The sequence below is a fragment of the Staurois parvus genome, unplaced genomic scaffold (genome assembly GCF_062004578.1).
Source record: "Staurois parvus isolate SC_StPar_1 unplaced genomic scaffold, SC_StPar_1.0 ptg001191l, whole genome shotgun sequence".
In the NCBI taxonomy this organism is placed as follows: Eukaryota; Metazoa; Chordata; class Amphibia; order Anura; family Ranidae; genus Staurois; species Staurois parvus.
In genome coordinates this window covers 713,365-733,135 of record NW_028318987.1, presented here as the reverse complement: position 1 = coordinate 733,135, position 19,771 = coordinate 713,365, and the positions used below count along the sequence as shown (strand labels likewise).

The 19,771-nt window shown below is 46.6% G+C and overlaps 1 protein-coding gene across 1 annotated transcript in view; it reads left to right on the top strand.

The window, feature by feature from the left end:
* Window positions 1-19,306, top strand: part of LOC149438480 (IgGFc-binding protein-like) — a 70,138-nt gene extending 50,832 nt beyond the window's left edge. The window contains exons 15-21 of the mRNA XM_089659805.1: window positions 239-800; window positions 4,380-4,975; window positions 7,431-7,995; window positions 9,868-10,067; window positions 14,164-14,544; window positions 15,853-16,136; window positions 18,165-19,306. Coding sequence (XP_089515931.1) covers window positions 239-800; window positions 4,380-4,975; window positions 7,431-7,995; window positions 9,868-10,067; window positions 14,164-14,544; window positions 15,853-16,136; window positions 18,165-18,174 — 2,598 coding nt within the window. The 3' untranslated portion in view covers window positions 18,175-19,306. The remainder of the gene's footprint in view (window positions 1-238; window positions 801-4,379; window positions 4,976-7,430; window positions 7,996-9,867; window positions 10,068-14,163; window positions 14,545-15,852; window positions 16,137-18,164) is intronic.
* Window positions 19,307-19,771: the final 465 nt, after the last annotated feature.

Below are 19,771 nucleotides of genomic sequence, written 5' to 3'. Positions count from 1 at the left end.
GACTGTATGTTTTCATGGTAGTTTCACAATTGGTGATTTTTTTATTTCTGTTGGGTTTGAGCATATTGAGGTTATACATAGATTATTACACTTTCAAGGGTGAAAGTTAGACTTTTATGCTATAGGGTGTTAGTTGTTTATTTGTATGTTTAGGTGGATATCGTATTTATATAGTTAGTTTTAAAGAGCCGCCATGCGATCTTTCCAAAAGTCATCTAATACTTTCTCTTTCTCCCAGGTTGATGGGGTTGCCCATTTCATTCCTTTTTCTATGGAGTCCAACATAATTAAGGTATTTATGAAGGGAGAGCATGCTTTTGTCAGAACTGATTTTGAAGTTTCTATAAATTACAACTGGGACAATTATGGCCGCGTCTTGGTGCCTAATACCTATGCTAATGCCCTTTGTGGTCTGTGTGGAAACTTCAACCAAGATCCACTTGACGACCTTTCCCCCGATGACCAGGAGAGTGATGGAATTGAGTTTGAAAATAGGTATAAAGTGGGCGATGTACCTGAATGCAAAGTGGGCTGCGTAGGAGAATGCCCGAAGTGCAGTGACAAAGAGACAGAGCAATACTCCGGTCAAAATTACTGTGGAGTCCTCACAATGGAAGATGGACCTCTCAGTCAGTGTAAGGAGACCCTTGACCCAACATCATATTTTACTGACTGCGTATTTGACAGCTGTCAGTACGAAGGACGACATTCGGCTGTGTGTGCGGCCATTGCTCGATATGTCATCGAGTGTCAAGAAAAAGGGGTTCAAATTAAGGAATGGAGGAAAGGCACAGTCTGTGGTAAGTGACCAATCCTTTATGAATTTGACTAATCAGAATGTTTGGCATGGGAGTATTGTAAAATGTTTTCTTTGGAAGTTTATCTAACTCACACCAGTCTTACTTCCAATTAAGAACTTAGACCACCAACAGTTGTCAACTTATGAACTTAAAGAGGAGCTCCAGTGAAAATAAAAAAAATAAAAGTCAGCAGCTACAAAAACTAAGCTGCTGACTTTTAAAAAATGGACACTTACCTGTCCCTCGATCCCGCGGTGTCACTTGCAGCCCGTTTTGCCAGCTGCCCTGTGTTCCCGGCTCCGACATCTTCAGTGTGGGCACCCGGCTGTGACCACTTGTGGCTTCACAGCCGGGTGCTCACTGCAAATAGTGCTGCTCTTTGTGAATGGTCCCGTAGTCTTCTGGAACCTTTCACATGTCCCAGAAGACTACAGGGGGGGAGGGGGGGAGGACAACTTCTGCTTCCGATCTCCTAGACCAGGGGTAGGCAATCTGAGAGCCGCAGGACTACAAGTTCCATCATGCCTATGCAAGTCATAGCTGTAACTGTCAGTTTTGTAATCTTTGCAATGCCTCATGGGAAATGTATTTCCACAACAGCTAGAGAGCCACAGGTTGCCTACCCTTGTCCTAGACGATTGCAGCTGAAGTGGGAGCGAGTAACTGTCTATGTCATGTACCTGCTCCCCAAAGGTGCCAATCCTTAACGGGGAGTGGGGGACCAGTCCTTAAAGCAGAACTTTTGGGTGGAGCTCCGCTTTAAGGAGGTCTCAAATTTGCCCCCTGACATCACCACCCATGTAATGTTCAATATATACAGTATAATGCTTGAGAGGACTGTCCGAAACCGCAGACTTAATAGAAGAAATGAGGGTCAGAGAGTGTGCACATGCTACATTGTTGGCTGGGGATATGCTGAAGAAGAAAATACGGAACTGAGAACCTGTTACATGAGGCTAGTAGAGATCAATGCTATTACCCTAATCAATGTTCCCACTGCAGACGGATGAGGTCCAAAGGCCACACATCATATACCAAAGAGCTGCATGCTGCCTTTAGGCTGCAGGTTGGGTACCAGGGTGTGACGGGAGTGACTTTGGGTGGGGGGCCCATAGGGCACAGCCCCCTTTGGAGAGGTGGGGAGACCCCTGTCTCAGCTCCCCATATTCCTCTTATGTGTAAGCCACCCTGTGCCTGTTAGGGGTACAGGGTGATCTGTCCTGATATTGTGTGCACATGTATAGGTGGTGGGTGGGGGTTTTCCATTGTTCACTGCCATGTGCTGCATCCCATTGTTCTATTGTGTCTTGCTTGCCAGCAAACTATTATGGGATGCATGTGTTCTTGTATTGTCTACGTCCTGTCTTAAGAAGCCTGGTGCTGTCTCGTCCTGTATGGTCAGCGGTGGTGTCCGTGGATGGTGTTCGGACAGGGAAGCGGGAGTCTAACGGAAAAACCCTAGCGCAGTCGGGGTCCAGTTCCGTTACACAGGGCCTTAAGCCGGCGACGGATGATTTGATTTTCTTTCCTGCAACCAGGGGTGTTGATGGGGGAATCCCTCCCGCAGAGTTTTTGTGTTCTCCCGATAGGTTTGGGTAGGGGGGAAGCCATCCCTGATTTGAGAACACAGTGATTATTGCTAGTGACTATAGCTAAACATATGACAGGCTGGTTGTACCCAAGTCATACAACAATCAATTTAGGTACAATCAGCCTGCCCCATACATGGTTAGAATCTCAGGCGGTTCCTTCTGATCCGACTGAGATTCAAACAATCTATGGCTGGTTTTAGACTGTCTCATTTAATACAAACACCAACAAAAACCCAGGAGAGAACTTGTCAATGAAGGCCTTTCAACTGGTTCAAGAGACTTCTTGCCTTGTCTTGATATAATTTTGGTGCACATGTAATTGCTGTTGAACAGTAAAATAGATCGCATAGGGTCAAAATGGTAAAAGTTACTCAAAGGTGGATCAAGATAAACATCCTTATTCATAAGTTTAGTCAAAGAAGAACTTAAGATGACTTTATTACATTGGTGGGATTGGTGGATATCATACCTACGTATCTCCGTGTAGACACTTGGGGCCTGTTCTGTCCAGTAATTACAATCAGACTGCCCCATACATGGTTAGAATCTCAGGCGGTTCCTTCTGATCTGGCCGAGATTTGAACAATCTATGGATGGTTTTAGACTGTCTCATTTAAAACAAACACCAACAAAAACCCAGGAGAGAACTTGTCAATGAAGGCCTTTCAACTGGTTCAAGAGACTTCTTGTCTTGATATAATTCTGGTGCACATGTAATTGCTGTTGAACAGTAACATAGATAGCGTAGGGTCCAGTGGTAAAAGTTACTCAAAGGTGGATCAAGATAAACATCCTTATTCATAAGTTTGGTCAAAGAAGAACTTAAGATGATGGTATTACATTGGTGGGGTTGATGGATATCATACCTACGTATCTCCGTGTAGATACTTGGGCCCTGTTCCTGTCCAGGTATTACAATCAGACTGCCCCATACATGGTTATAATCTCAGGCGGTTCCTTCTGATCCGACTGAGATTCGAACAATCTATGGCTGGTTTTAGACTGGTCATTTAAAACAAACACCAACAAAAACCCAGGAGAGAACTTGTCAATAAAGGCCTTTCAACTGGTTCAAGAGACTTCTTGTCTTGATATAATTCTGGTGCACATGTAATTGCTGTTGAACAGTAAAATAGATCGCATAGGGTCAAAATGGTAAAAGTTACTCAAAGGTGGATCAAGATAAACATCCTTATTCATAAGTTTGGTCAAAGAAGAATTAAGATGATGGTATTACATTGGTGGGGTTGATGGATATCATACCTACATATCTCCTTGTAGATACTTGGGGCCTGTTCCTGTCCAGAATGACCAAACTATCTAGTTACGAAAGAACAAATTAAAAAAAATTAAAGGCTGACTCCAACAGAAAGCAATGCTTCGGTTTCTGCATGGTGGCTGGCAAGCTGAATCATAGGATGGCAAGCTACCTAATTCGAAATTAAATTCCAACAAGCCACATCTTGGCATTATACCATTTGGAAAATGATTATTAAAATGTAATAAAAAAAAAATCAAGTCCACACAAATGGAAAGGCCATTATAAAGCTACATGATGGTCTTATGCTACTCTGATGGATTCCTTGTACCCAGGGGCGGACTGACCATTTGGAAACTCGGGCACTGCCCGAGGGCCCAGGGTCAGTAGGGGGCCCCATTTAATACCCCTGGTACCTTTTTCATAGGCTTTTTTGAGTTTGGTCAAGGACACAGGGGCCCCATGATCCCCTATTGCCCAGGGGCCCCATGAGTTGTCAGTCCGCCCCTGCTTGTACCATAGCTTGAAAATATATTTGGAGAGCCTAGCTACAGAGGATAGTATCATCTTGTTATAGAAATGGTTGGAGACCCAATATATTGTTGGGAATCTCAGAGCTGCTGGCTCCCTTCCTCTACGTACAGTATGTTTCAGTTTTGGGTAAAATTTACCTTTTAAAAGTGAAAAATGATTAATTATGAAAAAAAATCTGCATTTCTTTCCTTTCAGAACCAACTTGCCCACCAAACAGTCACTATGAGCTTTGTGGGCCTGGCTGTCATACCACGTGCTCCAGCCTAATCTCAGCTACTGACTGTGTAAAGTCATGTACCGAAGGATGTTACTGTGACAATGGCTTTGTCCTCAGTGGAGGTACCTGTGTCCCCATGTCCGATTGTGGCTGCGACTACAAAAATAGCTACTACCAGAAAGGCCAGGTCTTCTACCCAGCACAAAAATGCAATGAGCGATGCGAGTGTGGGGAGAATGGAGAAGTCCAATGCGAGGCCCTACCCTGCGGGCCAAATGAAGAATGCAGAGTGGTCGACGGAGCCATTGGCTGCCACAGCAAGATCATAGGCACTTGCCTTGCCGGTAGCAACAATCACTTCATCTCCTTTGATGGTCTTAGCTACAGCCTCCAGAACTCGTGTTCCTATGTTCTGACTGATGTCTGCAGCACCAATGTGGAGCTCAGAAACTTTTCAGTTATTGCAGAGAGCATTGCTTTTGGGGAAGGTCCGTATCTTGGAATGAAGGCATTGAAGGTTGTTGTAGATCACTATGAAATCATCATGATGAGAGGAGTACAGTGGACAGTAATGGTAAGTCTTTGGTGGTAGTTTGAGCCTAGGTATTATACAGGGCCGTCTTAAGAGAATCATGGGCCCCTGGGCAAAGTAATGCACTGGGGCCCCTACCAGCCTGTCCCATATTACACACCCACACTCAAGAATTAACGTATAAATAGTTGATAGAGTTAAATGTATATTTATTAGTACTTTCAACAAAATCGATGTTAAACAATAAGAAAACATGCCATAAATCAACACAAAGGACACAGTATGGGTTGGGTTGAGGCAGAAGGGCACAGTACAGGGGGAGTCAGGGGGGCACAATACTGGGGTCAGTGGGGCACAGTACAGGGGGAGTCAGGGGGGCACAATACTGGGGTCAGTGGGGCACAGTACAGGGGGAGTCAGGGGGGCACAATACTGGGGTCAGGAGGACACAGTACAGGGGGAGTCAGGAGGGCACAGTATAGGGGGAGTCAGGAGGGCACAATACTGGGGTCAGGAGAGCACAGTACAGGGGGAGTCAGGAGGGCACAGTACAGGGGGAGTCAGGGGGGCACAATACTGGGGTCAGGGGGGCACAGTACAGGGGGAGTCAGGGGTGCACAATACTGGGGTCAGGAGGACACAGTACAGGGGGAGTCAGGAGGGCACAATACAGAGGGGGAGTCAGGAGGGCACAGTATAGGGGGAGTCAGGAGGGCACAATACTGGGGTCAGGAGAGCACAGTACAGGGGGAGTCAGGAGGGCACAATACAGGGGGAGTCAGAAGGGCACAATACAGGAACCAGGAAGGTACAGTACAAGGGGAGTCAGGAGGGAACAATACTGGGGTCAGGAGAGCACAATACTGGGAGGAGGGCACAGTACAGGGGGGGTCAGGAGAGCACAGTACAGGGGGAGTCAGGAGGGCACAATACTGGGGTCAGGAGGGCACAGTACAGGGGGAGTCAGGGGGGCACAATACTGGGGTCAGGAGGGCACAGTACAGGGGGAGTCAGGAGGGCACATTACAGGGGTGGTCAGGAGGGCACAATACTGGGGTCAGGAGGGCACAGTACAGGGGGAGTCAGGAGGGCACAGTACAGGGGGTGTCAGGAGAGCACAGTACAGGGGAAGTCAGGGGGGCACAGTACAGGGGGTGTCAGGAGGGCACAGTACAGGGGAGTCAGGAGGGCACAGTACTGGGATAAGGAGGGCACAGTACAGGGGGAGTCAGGGGGGCACAATACTGGGGTCAGGAGGGAACAGTACAGGGGGAGTCAGGAGGGCAGAATACTGTGGTCAGGAGGGCACAGTACAGGGGGAGTAAGGAGGGCACAATACAGGAACCAGGAAGGGACAGTAAAGGGGGAGTCAGGAGGGCACAGTACAGGGGGAGTCAGGAGGGCACAATACTGGGGCCAGGAGGGCACAGTAGAGGGGGAGTCAGGAGGGCACAATACTGGGAGGAGGGCACAGTACAGGGGGAGTCAGGAGGGCACAATACTGGGGTCAGGAGAGCACAGTACAGGGGGAGTCAGGAGGGCACATAACTGGGGTCAGGAGGGCACAGTACAGGGGGAGTCAGGAGGGCACAATACTGGGGTCAGGAGAGCACAGTACAGGGGGAGTCAGGAGGGCACATAACTGGGGTCAGGAGGGCACAGTACAGGGGGAGTCAGGAGGGCACAATACTGGGGTCAGGAGGGCACAATACTGGGGTCAGGAGGGCACAGTACAGGGGGAGTCAGGAGAGGCATGATGGGACTTGTAGTTTTGCAACAGCTGGAGACCCACCAGTTTGACACCCCTGCCTTAATGGGTGGATGTCAGTTTGGAGGAGAGGGCGTTCCTAAGGAGCCTCTTTTGCATGCAGACCAACCTAGGTAACGCCCACATGTGATGGATGAGCCTCCATGAATGAAATCCAATTAATGACAAGAGGCAGGCCAGGGACAGTCAGGCTGGGGAGGAAACGGTTAGTGAGACTAGACGTCCTCCAGCGAGGAAATGAGGTCTTTTTGACTTGCTGCAGCTTCTAATGCTCAATGTAAGAAAATCAGTGTGCTGGGAAATCAGAGGAAGCCGTTTCAGTCCAGGGGAAGAGCCGGTACAACTGTGCAAGACTGAGGGGGAGGAGCCAGTACAACTGTGCAAGACTGAGGGGGAGGAGCCAGTACAACTGTGCAAGACTGAATGGGAAGGCCAGAGGTCAAATTTAAAGTGAAACTATGGGCAAAATAAAACATTTATTGTAAAAAGGACAAATTAAAATCTGCTGTACAAATGCTATTGATAGACCTCATAATTTATGTATTTTTTTTTATTTTTCCCATAGATTTTCCTAATTCCCTTACTTATTTGTAAATGTCCTACAGGAATAAATTAGTTCTGTTAAAAATTTTCCTTGCTTACAATATCCACGTTTCAGTTTGTGAACTTATATAATCAGGAGGTCATCATGGCAACATCAATAGAGCCACCTTCTCCCCTTCCTTACAGGTCAACGAGGAACTTCACAATCTTCCTCTGGTTCTGGACGATGGAGAAATCCATATCAACCAAGAAGGGTCCAACATCGTCATTCACACCTCCTTTGAGCTGGTTGTGCTGTACGACTTAGCTAATTCCGTTCAGATTACAGTTCCTGGAGAATACCAGGAGGCTGTGTGTGGTCTATGCGGTAACTTCAATAGGCAGCCTGAGGATGATTTCCGCCTGCCATCTGGTCAGTTGTCCACAAATGCCGAAGAGTTTGGAGCGGCCTGGAATGCCGATGGCAAAGTAAAAGACTGCGGGTGCAAAAATAATTGCCCAGGCTGTGATGATATGAGAGCCGCCATCTTCAGCCGAGATGAGGCCTGTGGCTTGTTGCAGAAGGAAGATGGACCTTTTGCCGAGTGCCATGGTTTGGTGAATGTCACTGGATACTTCAGCCAATGTTTGCTCGATATGTGTGCCAGTGATGGCCAAGCTCAGATTCTATGTGACAGTATTCAGGCATACGCCACTGCCTGCCTGGCAGCCGGAGCCAAAATTCAGTCCTGGAGAACGTCCGCATTTTGTGGTGAGTGCCGCCATATTACATTTATTATGGTTTCCCAATGACAATGATATGGATAACCTGTGTGTCAAAAGAAGGCCACAGGAATTGTAGGAAGGTAATAATGGAAAGTGATACTGAAGTCTAGCTTTCTTTTCTACCTTAATGCATTCCCTGCATGAACGTAAAAACACCCGACTACTTATTCCCCCCACTTCCCAATACACTTACCTCCCACACTCCACCGCTATCCCCCCTGGCAGCCCCATTCTCCTCTCTTGGTGGAGTCACACTACACTGAAAGCAGTGGGAGCCATTGGCTCCTGCTGCTGTCAGTCAAATCCTGTGAGGAGGGAGCTGGGGGTGTGTGGCCGAGCTGCGATGTGTGTATCTACGAACACACATAGCCCGGCTCAGGAGCGTGCGAGCATGCATGCCCCCATAGCACACTGCTTGCTACGGGGGCACTCGGAAGAGAGGAGGTACGGAGAGTGCCGGCGATGGACCCCAAAGAAGAGGGGGTAAGGTACAATGCAATATCCTCGCACAAAGTAGGTAAGCATATCGTGGTTTTTATTTTAATGAAAAAAAAAACTTTGACTTTAATATTACTTGAAGGGAACTTTCACTTCTTCTGCCATATAGAACTCACAGAACTTGGCGCATTCCTACATCTGACCCACATTACCGATAACAAGAAACTATCAAACCTATTCTCTCTCGCTCTCTTTATTGCTCTCTCATGCTCCTCTTCTCTGTCTCACTCTTCTCTCTCCTGATCTCCTTCTCTCTCACACATCTTCTCTCTTTATCATTCTTCTCTCTATCTCTCTTTTGATCTGTTTTTCTCTCTTTCTCCCTCTCCTCTCTTTGTCTCTTTCTCATTTTCCTCTTTCTCTCTCTCTATCCTTCCCTCTCCTGCTCTCCTCTCTCTCTCTCTCTCTCTCTCTCTCTATCCTTCCCTCTCCTGCTCTCCTCTCTCTCTCTCTCTTGCTATCCTTCTCTCTCCTGCTCTCCTCTCTTTCCCACTCTTCTCTCTTTTGCTCTCTCTTACTCTCCTGCTCTCCTCTGTCCTCTTCTTCTCTCTTCTCCCTCTCCTTTCTCTCTCTTTTGATCTGCTTCTCTCTATCACTCTCCTCTCTCCTGCTCTTTTTTTTTCTCACTCTTCATCTCTTTTTCTCTCTCTCCTCTTTCTGTCTCCCTCAAACTCCCTCTCTCTCTCCTGCTCTCCTCTCTTTCTCCCTCTCCTCTTCTTTTCTCTCCTCCCTCTCTTGCTATCCTTCTCTATCCTGCTCTCCTCTCTTTCTCACTCTTTTTCTATCTCACTTGCCATTCTCTTTCCTGCTCTCCTTCTCTTTCTCCTGATCTCATTCTACTCTGTCTCACTTTCCTCTCTCTTGCTCTCCTTCTTTCTCACTCATTTTTCTTCTCTTTCTCTTCCCCTCTTACTCTCATCTTTTCTCTTGCTCTCCTCTATCTCTTTCCTTCTCTCACTCTTCTTCCCTCTGCTCTTCTCTCTCTTGGTGTCTTTCTCTCTCCCTCACTCTTCATCTCTCTCTCTCTCTCTCTCTCTCTCGCTCTCCTTCTCTCTCTCCCCTTCCCTCCCTCTCTCTCTCCCCCCTCTCCCCCCTCCCCCCTCTCTCTCTCCCCTTCTCTCTCCTTCTCTCTCTCTCCCCTTCCCCCCTCTCTCCTTCTCTCTCTCTCCTTCTCCCCCTCTCTCCTTCTCGCTCTCCTTCTCCCCCCCCTCTCCATTCCTCCCCCCCCCTCTCCCTCCTCCCTCTCTCTCTTTCCTTTCCTCTCTCCCCCCCTCCCTCCCCCCCTCCTCTCTCTCTCTCTCTCTCCTTTTCTCTAACTCTCTCTGTTTTCTTTTTAACTTTTCTTTTTTTTTCTTTCCAGCCCCGGATTGTCCAGAGAACAGTCACTATGAGCTCTGCACACACACCTGTGACGTCACCTGTTCCGGGATCAGCGCTCCCGGCTCCTGCTCAACAAAATGCTCCGCCGGCTGTCAGTGTGATGAAGGGTATCTCTTTGACAGAGGCCTCTGTGTTTCCATGGACAAATGTGGATGTTTTTACAACGGGCGCTCTTACAATGTAAATAATCTTCATTCTAAAATACTTTCGGTCCAGGATTACCTACGTAATAGCCACAAAGCCTATAGATCACCTTTGTGCGCACCAAACGCCTTTTGCAAACCCCCATATACCTTTTAAAAGTAGCAGTGACATCATCACTGTGCTGTGCATAGAGTTATGGGAGGAGCCCAGCAGCTCCACTTACAACAGGCTGCCTGTAGAAAACTTCAGGAGGGGGCGGAGACAAGACCAGTCATCCAGCACAAGGGGAGAGAGCAGCAGGGACAGGTCTTTGCTACAAGAATATCTTGCAGAGAGAGGAAAGAAGTGGCTACAAAGTGAGATCAGTTATATCTAGGACAGATGTTCCCAATGTGTCTGTACTTACAAGGCCCAAAAGCAGATGGTTGCCTTCCTCTGTAATACCAGACCAGATCTCCAGTAGATGGCCCCTTAGCTTCAGTAGAATCCGGGTCTAGATGCCAGGCCCTCAGGTTACCACCTGAGGCAGTGCAGCAGTAATTGCCTGGGAGGACATCTAGGGCAGATGTTCCCAATGGAAGATTTCCCAATGACATTTGTCATTGTTCTAGTGACAATGTAACATTTTGGATTCCCCGTGTGACAAAGTTTCTAACATTTCTGAGCTCTATGTAGCACTACTTTCGTAGGAGCTGCAGGAATACTGTCCAGGTCTTCACCACAAGCTTTGCCTCACAGCCAGGCACATAGGCTCACTCACACGTTTCTTCAATGACCAGTCTAGGGGTGTTGTTTTTTATGGTTTTTATTTTTAGAGAGCTTGGATAAGGATGGGGAATTTGATGGGATACTCCAAAAATGGAATCTATGTACAGTTGAGGACTTTAAATATTCTTTTGGATAAGCTATGAGGTAGTCTGTGCTTGAAGCAAACAGTAGACTTTAAGGCAGCAGTAGTAGTAACTAGAGCAGTCCTTTTAGATAGAGAATTAGGTGGACAAAGTTCTTCAGGACACCAGCCAGTGTCCCCTTTAGCCTAGACCCACAGCTGAATCCCTAGCACCAAAGGGGGTTAAGTAGCGCACAGTCTCTATGGTCCTTTAGGGGTGTCTGTACTCACAAGGCCAAAAAGCAGATGGTTGCCTTCCTCCGTGATACCAGATCTCTAGTAGACAGCCCCTCAGCTTCAGTAGAACCCGGGTCTAACTGTCAGGCCACCACAGGAGGGGGGCGGAGACAAGACCAGCCACCCTGCACAAGGAGAGAGAATGGCAGTGACAGGTCTTTATTACAGGAATCTCCTGCAGTGAGAGGAAAGAAGTGGCTACAAATTGAGATCAGTTATATCTAGAACAGGTGTTCCCAATGGAAGATTCCCTTTAGCATTTCTTCTGGTGACAATGTAACATTTTGGATTCCCTAGGTGACAAAGTTTCTAACATTTCTGAGCTCTATATAGCACTACTTCCGTGGGAGCAGCAGGAATACTGACCAGGTCTTCACCAAAAGCTTTGCCTCACAGCCAGGCACTTAGGCTCACTCACACGTTTCTTCAATGACCAGTCTGTCAGGGATGCGGGTGTGACCAGAAGTGTGTGGACTGACACAGGGAAACGTAGGCTTCAGATATAGTAAATAATATAATTTATTGAGACTAACAATACAAACATAAACGCAGTGCACCAAACCCCAAGCTAACACAAATACATACAACAAGGTGAAACAAACCCAAACCTAAACTGATATAGATACACAGGTACATACACATATAGAGCACAACGTAGTCAGGCAGGCCGGGTCGATAACTATCGGGCAGGTAGGTACAGGAGGAGCAGGCGGAGAGGATGGTCAGGGTCACAAGCCAGGGATCAAACAGGAGAAGTCAGCAGAGGTCAGGATCAGGCAGGGTCGGCAACAAGTAAGGCAGAAACAGGAACAGGAACAGGAATGCAGGTTACAAGATACATGGGCCCATGGAAAAACACACACACCAAGGCCCTGACTGTGGGTCTGGCCATTCCTTAAATACAACCCCTGCAATCAGCTTCAGGTGTTTTGGCTGACTGCAGGGGTGAGTCTCTGATTGCTGAGAGCACCCGCTGGCCAGCCCTGGTACTGCAGCCCACAAGGCAGGTGAGTCCCACCGTTATTGGCAAGTCCATTCCTGACACAGTCTAGGGGTGTTATTTGTTTTCATTTTTGAAGAGCTTGGATAGGGATGAGGTATTAGGTGGGATATACCAAAAATGAAATCTATGTACAGTTGAGGACTTTAATTATTTTTTTGGACTGGCTATGATGAAGTCTGTGCTTGAAGCAAACAGTAGACTTTAAGGTAGCAGTAGTAGTAACTAGAGCAGAGTCCTTTTAGATAGAGAATTAGGTGGACAAAGTTCTTCAGGACACCAGCTAGTGTCCCTTTTGGCCTAGACCCACAGCTGACTCCGTAGCACCAGAGGGGGTTACGTAGAACACAGTCTCCAAGATCCTTAAGGGGTGTCTGTACTCACAAGGCCCAAAAGCAGATGGTTGCCTTCCTCCATGAAGAGCTTGGCTAGGGATGGGGTATTAGGTGGGATACTCCAAAAACGGAATCTATGTACAGTTGAGGACATTAAATAATCTTTTGGATAAGCTATGATGAAGTTTGTCAAATCCAGGACAGTTGGTAAGTATGATGTAATGCAAGATTATCATAGAACTCCATGCATCTGGGGCCCCTGGGCAGTGCACATTGGTGTCCATGCATTAAGACAGCCCTGCCCATTTCTGAGCTCTATGTAGCACTACTTTCGTGGGAGCAGCAGGAATACTGACCAGGTCTTCACCACAAGCTTTGCCCTGCAGCCAGGCACTTAGGCTCACTCACACGTTTCTTCAATGACCAGTCTAGGGGTGTTATTTGTTTTCATTTTTGAAGAGCTTGGATAGGGATGAGGTATTAGGTGGGATATACCAAAAATAAAATCTATGCACAGTTGAGGACTTTAACTATTCTTCTGGACTAGCTATGATGAAGTCTGTGCTTGAAGCAAACAGTAGACTTTAAGGCAGCAATAGTAGTAACTAGAGCAGAGTCCTTTTAGATAGAGAATTAGGTGGACAAAGTTCTTCAGGACACCAGCTAGTGTCCCTTTTGGCCTAGACCCACAGCTGACTCCGTAGCACCAGAGGGGGTTACGTAGAACACAGTCTCCAAGATCCTTAAGGGGTGTCTGTACTCACAAGGCCCAAAAGCAGATGGTTGCCGTCCTCTGTGAAGAGCTTGGATAGGGATGGGGTATTAGATGGGATACTCCAAAAACGGAATCTATGTACAGTTGAGGACTTTAATTATTCTTTTGGATTAGCTATGATGAAGTCTGTGCTTGAAGCAAACAGTAGACTTTAAGGCAGCAGTAGTAGTAACTAGAGCATAGTCCTTTTAGATAGAGAATTAGGTGGACAAAGTTCTTCAGGACACCAGCTAGTGTCCCTTTTGGCCTAGACCCAGAGCTGACTCCGTAGCACCAGAGGGGGTTTTGTAGAACACAGTCTCCAAGATCCTTTAGGGGCGTCTGTACTCACAAGGCCCAAAAGCAGATGGTTGCTGTCCTCTGTGAAGAGCTTGGCTAGAGATGGGGTATTAGGTGGGATACTCCAAAAACAGAATCTATGTACAGTTGAGGACATTAAATAATCTTTTGGATAAGTTATGATGAAGTCTGTCAAATCCAGGACAGTTGGTAAGTACGATGTAATGCAAGATTATCATAGAACTCCATGCATCTGGGGCCCCTGGGCAGTGCCCATTGGTGTCCATGCATTAAGACAGCCCTTCCCATCTCTAAGAAGGGTAATGATTGAATAAAGTCACAGAAGCCCTCCAAAAATCAGTTTAAAGCCCAACCACAGCCCAGACCTTACATTTAGTTTTGAATGGAGCGGGGTAGAGTTGTCACATACATTTTGATTTACATTTATAAATTTGCACTGAGTAGTCAGATGAATCAAAATGTAAAATTTTTGCTGAAAGAATGGATTTTTTTTTTTGTGGCGATGAATTGAATAATCTGATTTGAAACAAAAAGTTTTGGGCGGCGCGTTCTTTATTCTTCTGTATAAACAAGGATTCTTTTATTTTTCCATACAGCTCGGGGACACTATTGTCTCATCCGATTGTCTCCAACAATGCACCTGCCAGAGTGGTGGGGCTGTAGAGTGCAAAGCGTTGGCATGCTCGGACACCCAGTTCTGCGGACTGAGAGAAGGAATTCGAGAGTGCATCGATAAACGTGGAACCTGCACGCTAGGCGCTCATGGCAGCTTCAGCTCGTTCGACTTATTGGCTAACACCATAGCCGCTGGCAACACCTTCGATCTGACCTCCATGTGTGACCTTGAGGATAATAGTTGGTTCCGACTGGTGGTCATTACCCAGAGCGTCAACAATGATGCAAATAGCCAAATCTCTTCCGTTCACGTCTACTTCACCGATTTCTCTCTTGCTGTGACCGACAATAGAGGAGTATGGGTAAGAGCCAAGGGGTAACATATGCTTGGTTAGATTTTCAGAAGGAGGTCAGTCAAAGTTGATTGGTACTAGTCTATTTTGAGAACAATTATTTTTTTTAAATCAAGTCAATATACAAAAATTGTGCACAAGAAGGAACATTTTAAAAGGAAACATTAGAAATAAGAACTTGAAATACAGTATTTATATATATATATATATATATTGTACATCTTGGTGACTCTTAACTTGAATGTCGGTTCAAATCCCAACCATGACACTACCTGCGAGTTTGCATGTTCTCCCTGTTCTTGCATTTCTTCTGGGTACTCTAGTTCCCCCAGAGGTATATTTACCACAGGGCAAACAAGGCATTTGCCTAGGGCGGCATTTTCTCAGGGGCGGCAGCAGCATTTTTCAGGGGGGCAGCACCGCCCCCCAAAAGAAGGGATGGAAGAAAGAAAGGACACACGCAGCATGGGACCAAGTGGGACCTGAGAGAGGTTGCAGGATGCTTTATGGTACATGCAGAGCCTGACTCTTGTTCCCGGGAAAATCCGGCAGCTGTGATGGTGAATGTCTTCTCTCTCACCAGGGTGTGGGGGGGAGTTGCCAGTGTTTGGTGTGGTGGTAGTGGAAGGCTCTCTCGGTTGGGGGGGGGGTTGTTGGTCAATGTCAGGCTGTTATCGTGGGGGAGGGGGGTGTTTGTCAGGGTCTCTCTGTGGGGCGGAGAGCCTATTTTTGTCTTGACTAGGGCAGCACAAAAACTAAATACACCACTGTGTGGGGGGGAGGGGTTGCCAGTGTGTATGGGGTGGTGGTAGTGGAAGGCTCTCTCGGTTGGGGGGGTGTTGTTGGTCAATGTCAGGCTCAGGGGCGGACTGACAACTCATGCGGCCCCTCTGTCCTTGCCCAAACTCAAAAAAGCCTATGAAAAAAGGTACCAGGGACATCTCATGGGGCCCCCTACTGACCCCTGGCCCTCGGGCAGTGCCCGGGTTTCCAAATGGTCAGTCTGCCCCTGGTCAGGCTCTTATCGTGGGGGAGGGGGGTGTTTGTCAGTGACTCTCCGTGGATGGGGGTGATTTTTGTCTTGCCTAGGGCAGCACGAAACCTAAATACACCACTGGTTTCCCCCCCACACTCCAAAGACATACTGGTAGGTAAATTGGCCCTAGGATGTATGAATGTGGGTCAGGGACCTTAGATTGTAAGCTCCTTGAGGCCAAAGAATACATTGATGATGCTATAGATAAGTACCTGTAATATACATTCATGACATGACTGCTGCCTTCAACAACTCACTGGGATTTGTGGTTTTCGTTTCAGAAGAACGGTAGACCAGTTAAACTTCCATACACGTCTGACAAAGTGACGGTAAATCATGTTGAAGGAGGAGTAGCGTTGACCAGTGGAGAAGACTTTGATTTTACCCTGACCGAGACAGGAGGTCTGACCATAACCGTCAATGAGAAGTTCCTCGGGGGCCTCTGTGGGGTTTGCGGAAACTTTAACAGGGATAATGCAGATGATTCGAGGGACCCCAAAGGGAAATACATTTCCAGCTTCAATGAGTTTATTGAATCTTGGCAATCCGCAGACTTTGTCAGAGGGTAAGAATCACTTTATTATATATTTTTCCTGAAATCAGACTGTTAAGTGAAGTAGAACATGGTCCACCTTGTCCTCTTGAGTGTGATGGAGGTTCATGTGATAGAACACAGTAGAACATGGTCCACCTTGTCCTCCTGAGTGCGATGGAGGTTCATGTGATAGAACACAGTAGAACATGGTTCACCTTGTCCTCCTGAGTGCGATGGAGGTTCATGTGATAGAACACAGTAGAACATGGTCCACCTTGTCCTCCTGAGTGTGATGGAGGCTCATGTGATAGAACACAGTAGAACATGGTCCACCTTGTCCTCCTGAGTGTGATGGAGGTTCATGTGATAGAACACAGTAGAACATGGTCCACCTTGTCCTCCTGAGTGTGATGGAGGTTCATGTGATAGAACACAGTAGAACATGGTCCAACTCTTCCTCTTGAGTGTGATGGAGGTTCATGAGCAGGGGCGGACTGACAACTCATGGGGCCCCCAAGAAATAGGGGATCATGGGGCCCCCGTGTCCTTGCCCACACACAAAGCACACCCAAAAAAGCCTATAAAAGGTACCAGGGGCATTTCATAGGGCCCCCTACGGACCCCGGGCCCTCACCAGTGCCCGAGTGCTCGAATGGTAAGTCCGCCCCAGTTCTTAAGATAGAGTTTGGACCATCACTACTGCACGGTTCTATACACCTTAATGTAGTATTAAAGCCTTCATTTCTTTTACCTAAATACATTCTAGGCAAGCAAAGAACCATAACGCCGTACACTTTTCTGGTTTATATGAGTGCCTGAACTTTGCTGTTCACCACCTCTGGCTTCAGGTCACACAGCACTGCTTCACTGAACTTCTGGGTAGGGGCGTGTACTCCCCAAGTGCATCGCGCAGTGCACTAAGGAGTGCTCACGGTTCAGTGAATGCCAAATACGTCCAGACGGGAGGGAGGAGCATGAAGGGGAGTGACTTGCCGACTACTCATTGGCAGGTGGGGGAAAGGGAGTGGTTGACTGATGGGTCTACAGAAGGACGGGAAGAGGAGCGACTTGCTGCTGCGTCTCCAGGAAGAAAAGGGGAGTGGCTTTCTGCTGGTTCTGCAGGAAGGAAAGAGGAGTGGCTTTCTGCTGGGTCTGCAAAAGGGAGTGGCTTGCTAATGGGTCTGAAGGAGGAAAAGGGGAGTGGCCTGTTGATTGGTCAGGAGGGAAAGGGGAGTGGCTTTCTGCTGGGTCTGCAAAAGAAGGGAAAGGGGAGTGGCTTGCTGATGGGTCTGAAGGAGTAAAATGGGAGTGGCTTGCTGATGGGTCTGAAGGAGTAAAAGGGGGGTGGCTTGCTGATGGGTCTGCAAAAGGAGGGGAAAGGGGAGGGGCCTGTTGATGTGTCTGCAAAAGGAGGGGAAAGGGGAGTGGCTTGCTTCTGGGTCTGCAAAACAAGGGAAAGGGATGTGACTTTCTGCTGGGTCCGCAAGAGAAGGGAAAGGGGAGTGGCTTGCCGCTGGGTCCACAGGGAAAGCAATGGGGCTCACTGCTAGGTCTTTTGTTCTCTCACAGGTATGAGGGAATGGGATCATAGTGCCACCTGGGAGCTTGCATGCAAAGATACAGTAGCTCCCCAGAACAAGGGATGGAGCCACCCAAAACTAAACCGAAGTCAACACAAGCACGGGCTTAGAACAAGCATGGCACAGGCAATGCCCCCATGGTAAAGTGCTGAGGGCTGCAGAAGTCTTTTCATTGTCAGGTCTACTCTGTGTAGATCCACCCCCTATTATCCTAATGATCATTGTTAGGAGGAGAGGAAATCTTCCACTGGGGGGCACTTATTGGCTGACAACTTTCTAAAAAAGGAGACCATCCCCCACTTCCTGTTGTGTTTATAGAACAGGAAGTTAAGACATTATGACAACTTTTGGCTACCACCATGGGGCATGACAACTATAATGTCCACAGCTTGGGGTCTTCAGAGTGAATGGTGTCGTTGTGATGCTGCATTGTCCTTATACCTACCCTAATCCATTTCATGTCTTGATTTTTCTACAGTGGCCCATGAGAAGCGGATTCTTTTTAGGCCGAACCGCAAATTCATTCTGAAGACATGGCTGTTCATAGTAGCTCTTGGTGACTTTCATAGAATCAAAGTGGGATTTATGTCTATGCTTTCTGAAACACTTCTAAAATGTAATGATTTTTATTAAAGATGACTGCAAATAAAACCCGATTTATTTTGTTACAAAAATAAAATGGTGACTTGTGTTGTCAAAAAAGTGAAAACCAGCAAGTTTTTTTTTTTTTTAAAATGATTGAACTGCCTTTAAAAAATGGAGCCTGAGTGGTGTAAAAAAAAAAAAAAAAATTAATTATGAGCAAAAGCTAAAATTTCAGCTAAGCTAGCAAAAAGTTCCTGCCAATGGGAAAACCTGAGTTAATGGAATAAATCTCATTCCATATAAACCCATTACCCCTAAAATGAGTGGTGTACTAAACAAAACCACACCCCTTAGCCCAAAAAAACAGGATGAACATCTCCTTATACCTGTAAAGTGCCCCACCCAACTAGGGGAACATGACCTCTAAGCAGGTTCTCTATAGCATCATGGAGTGCTACCCCTAGGAGGAGCCACTGACTTCTGCCTTTACTGCACACCTCGCACCCCTGGGCTCCTACTGACACCAAGATATTTCAAATAATTTATTAGGCCAAGCATAGCCTAAAGAGGATTAACTAGTGTACTTCTACAAGCACGCAATAAGACATTACTCAAATATATTTAAAATTAAAAAAAAAAAGTCCCAACTTGCTATGACAGTTCACATTTTGTCACAATGGCTGTGGCCTCTAATCCTGCTGAGTCCCCTTTCTCCCCCCCCCCCCCCTTACAAGTGTTGGAGTGCTCTAGGATTGTCTGAACTCAGACATCCAAGTCATGAACAACCTCTCCTGATTGTTGTTAGCTATGGCAGAGTTCCATTCCCAGGGGCAGCATACATTTTTTTTTTTACGGATGAAAAGTTTTAGAAATCTATTCATATTTAACAAAACTGTTTTTAAAAATACAAATCTACATGTTCGAAATGCATTTACAAAGACAGTATATTTGAAAATGTATTTTAAAAAGGTTATATTTTGTAATGAACACATTATCAATATATATTTCAATAAATATACTGTAATACAGCCAAAATTGTAGTATTTCAAATATATGTCAATATAGGTTTAAGAATATATTTAAAATCTAAAGTTTTACTTCCATGTGGGTAAGCTTGGACATCATAAACAAGGGGGGGGGTTGCAATTTGGCATCTTTAAAACTAGATTGCAATTAATTTTAATATATTCAAAGCAAAATGGCCCTGTCCATAGACTCCATTCTTTTGCTTAGCAATCACTTAACCACAAACTCCACCCCCCCCAAAACCCCCCCCCCCCCCCCACACACACACACACACCACACAAGGAGAAAGTTAAACCCTGATCTAGAAGGTAACCCAAGTGTAGGAGTATCTGAATTATAATGCCAATACTACTAAAACTGTTCCCTGATCATCAGGACCTGAGAAATTCCTGTTTGGAGTAACAATTCCAACCAAACCCTTCAGAAATTTTCATTAAACAGATTTTCTAGCAAGTGCCAGTCCAGGTCAATGTA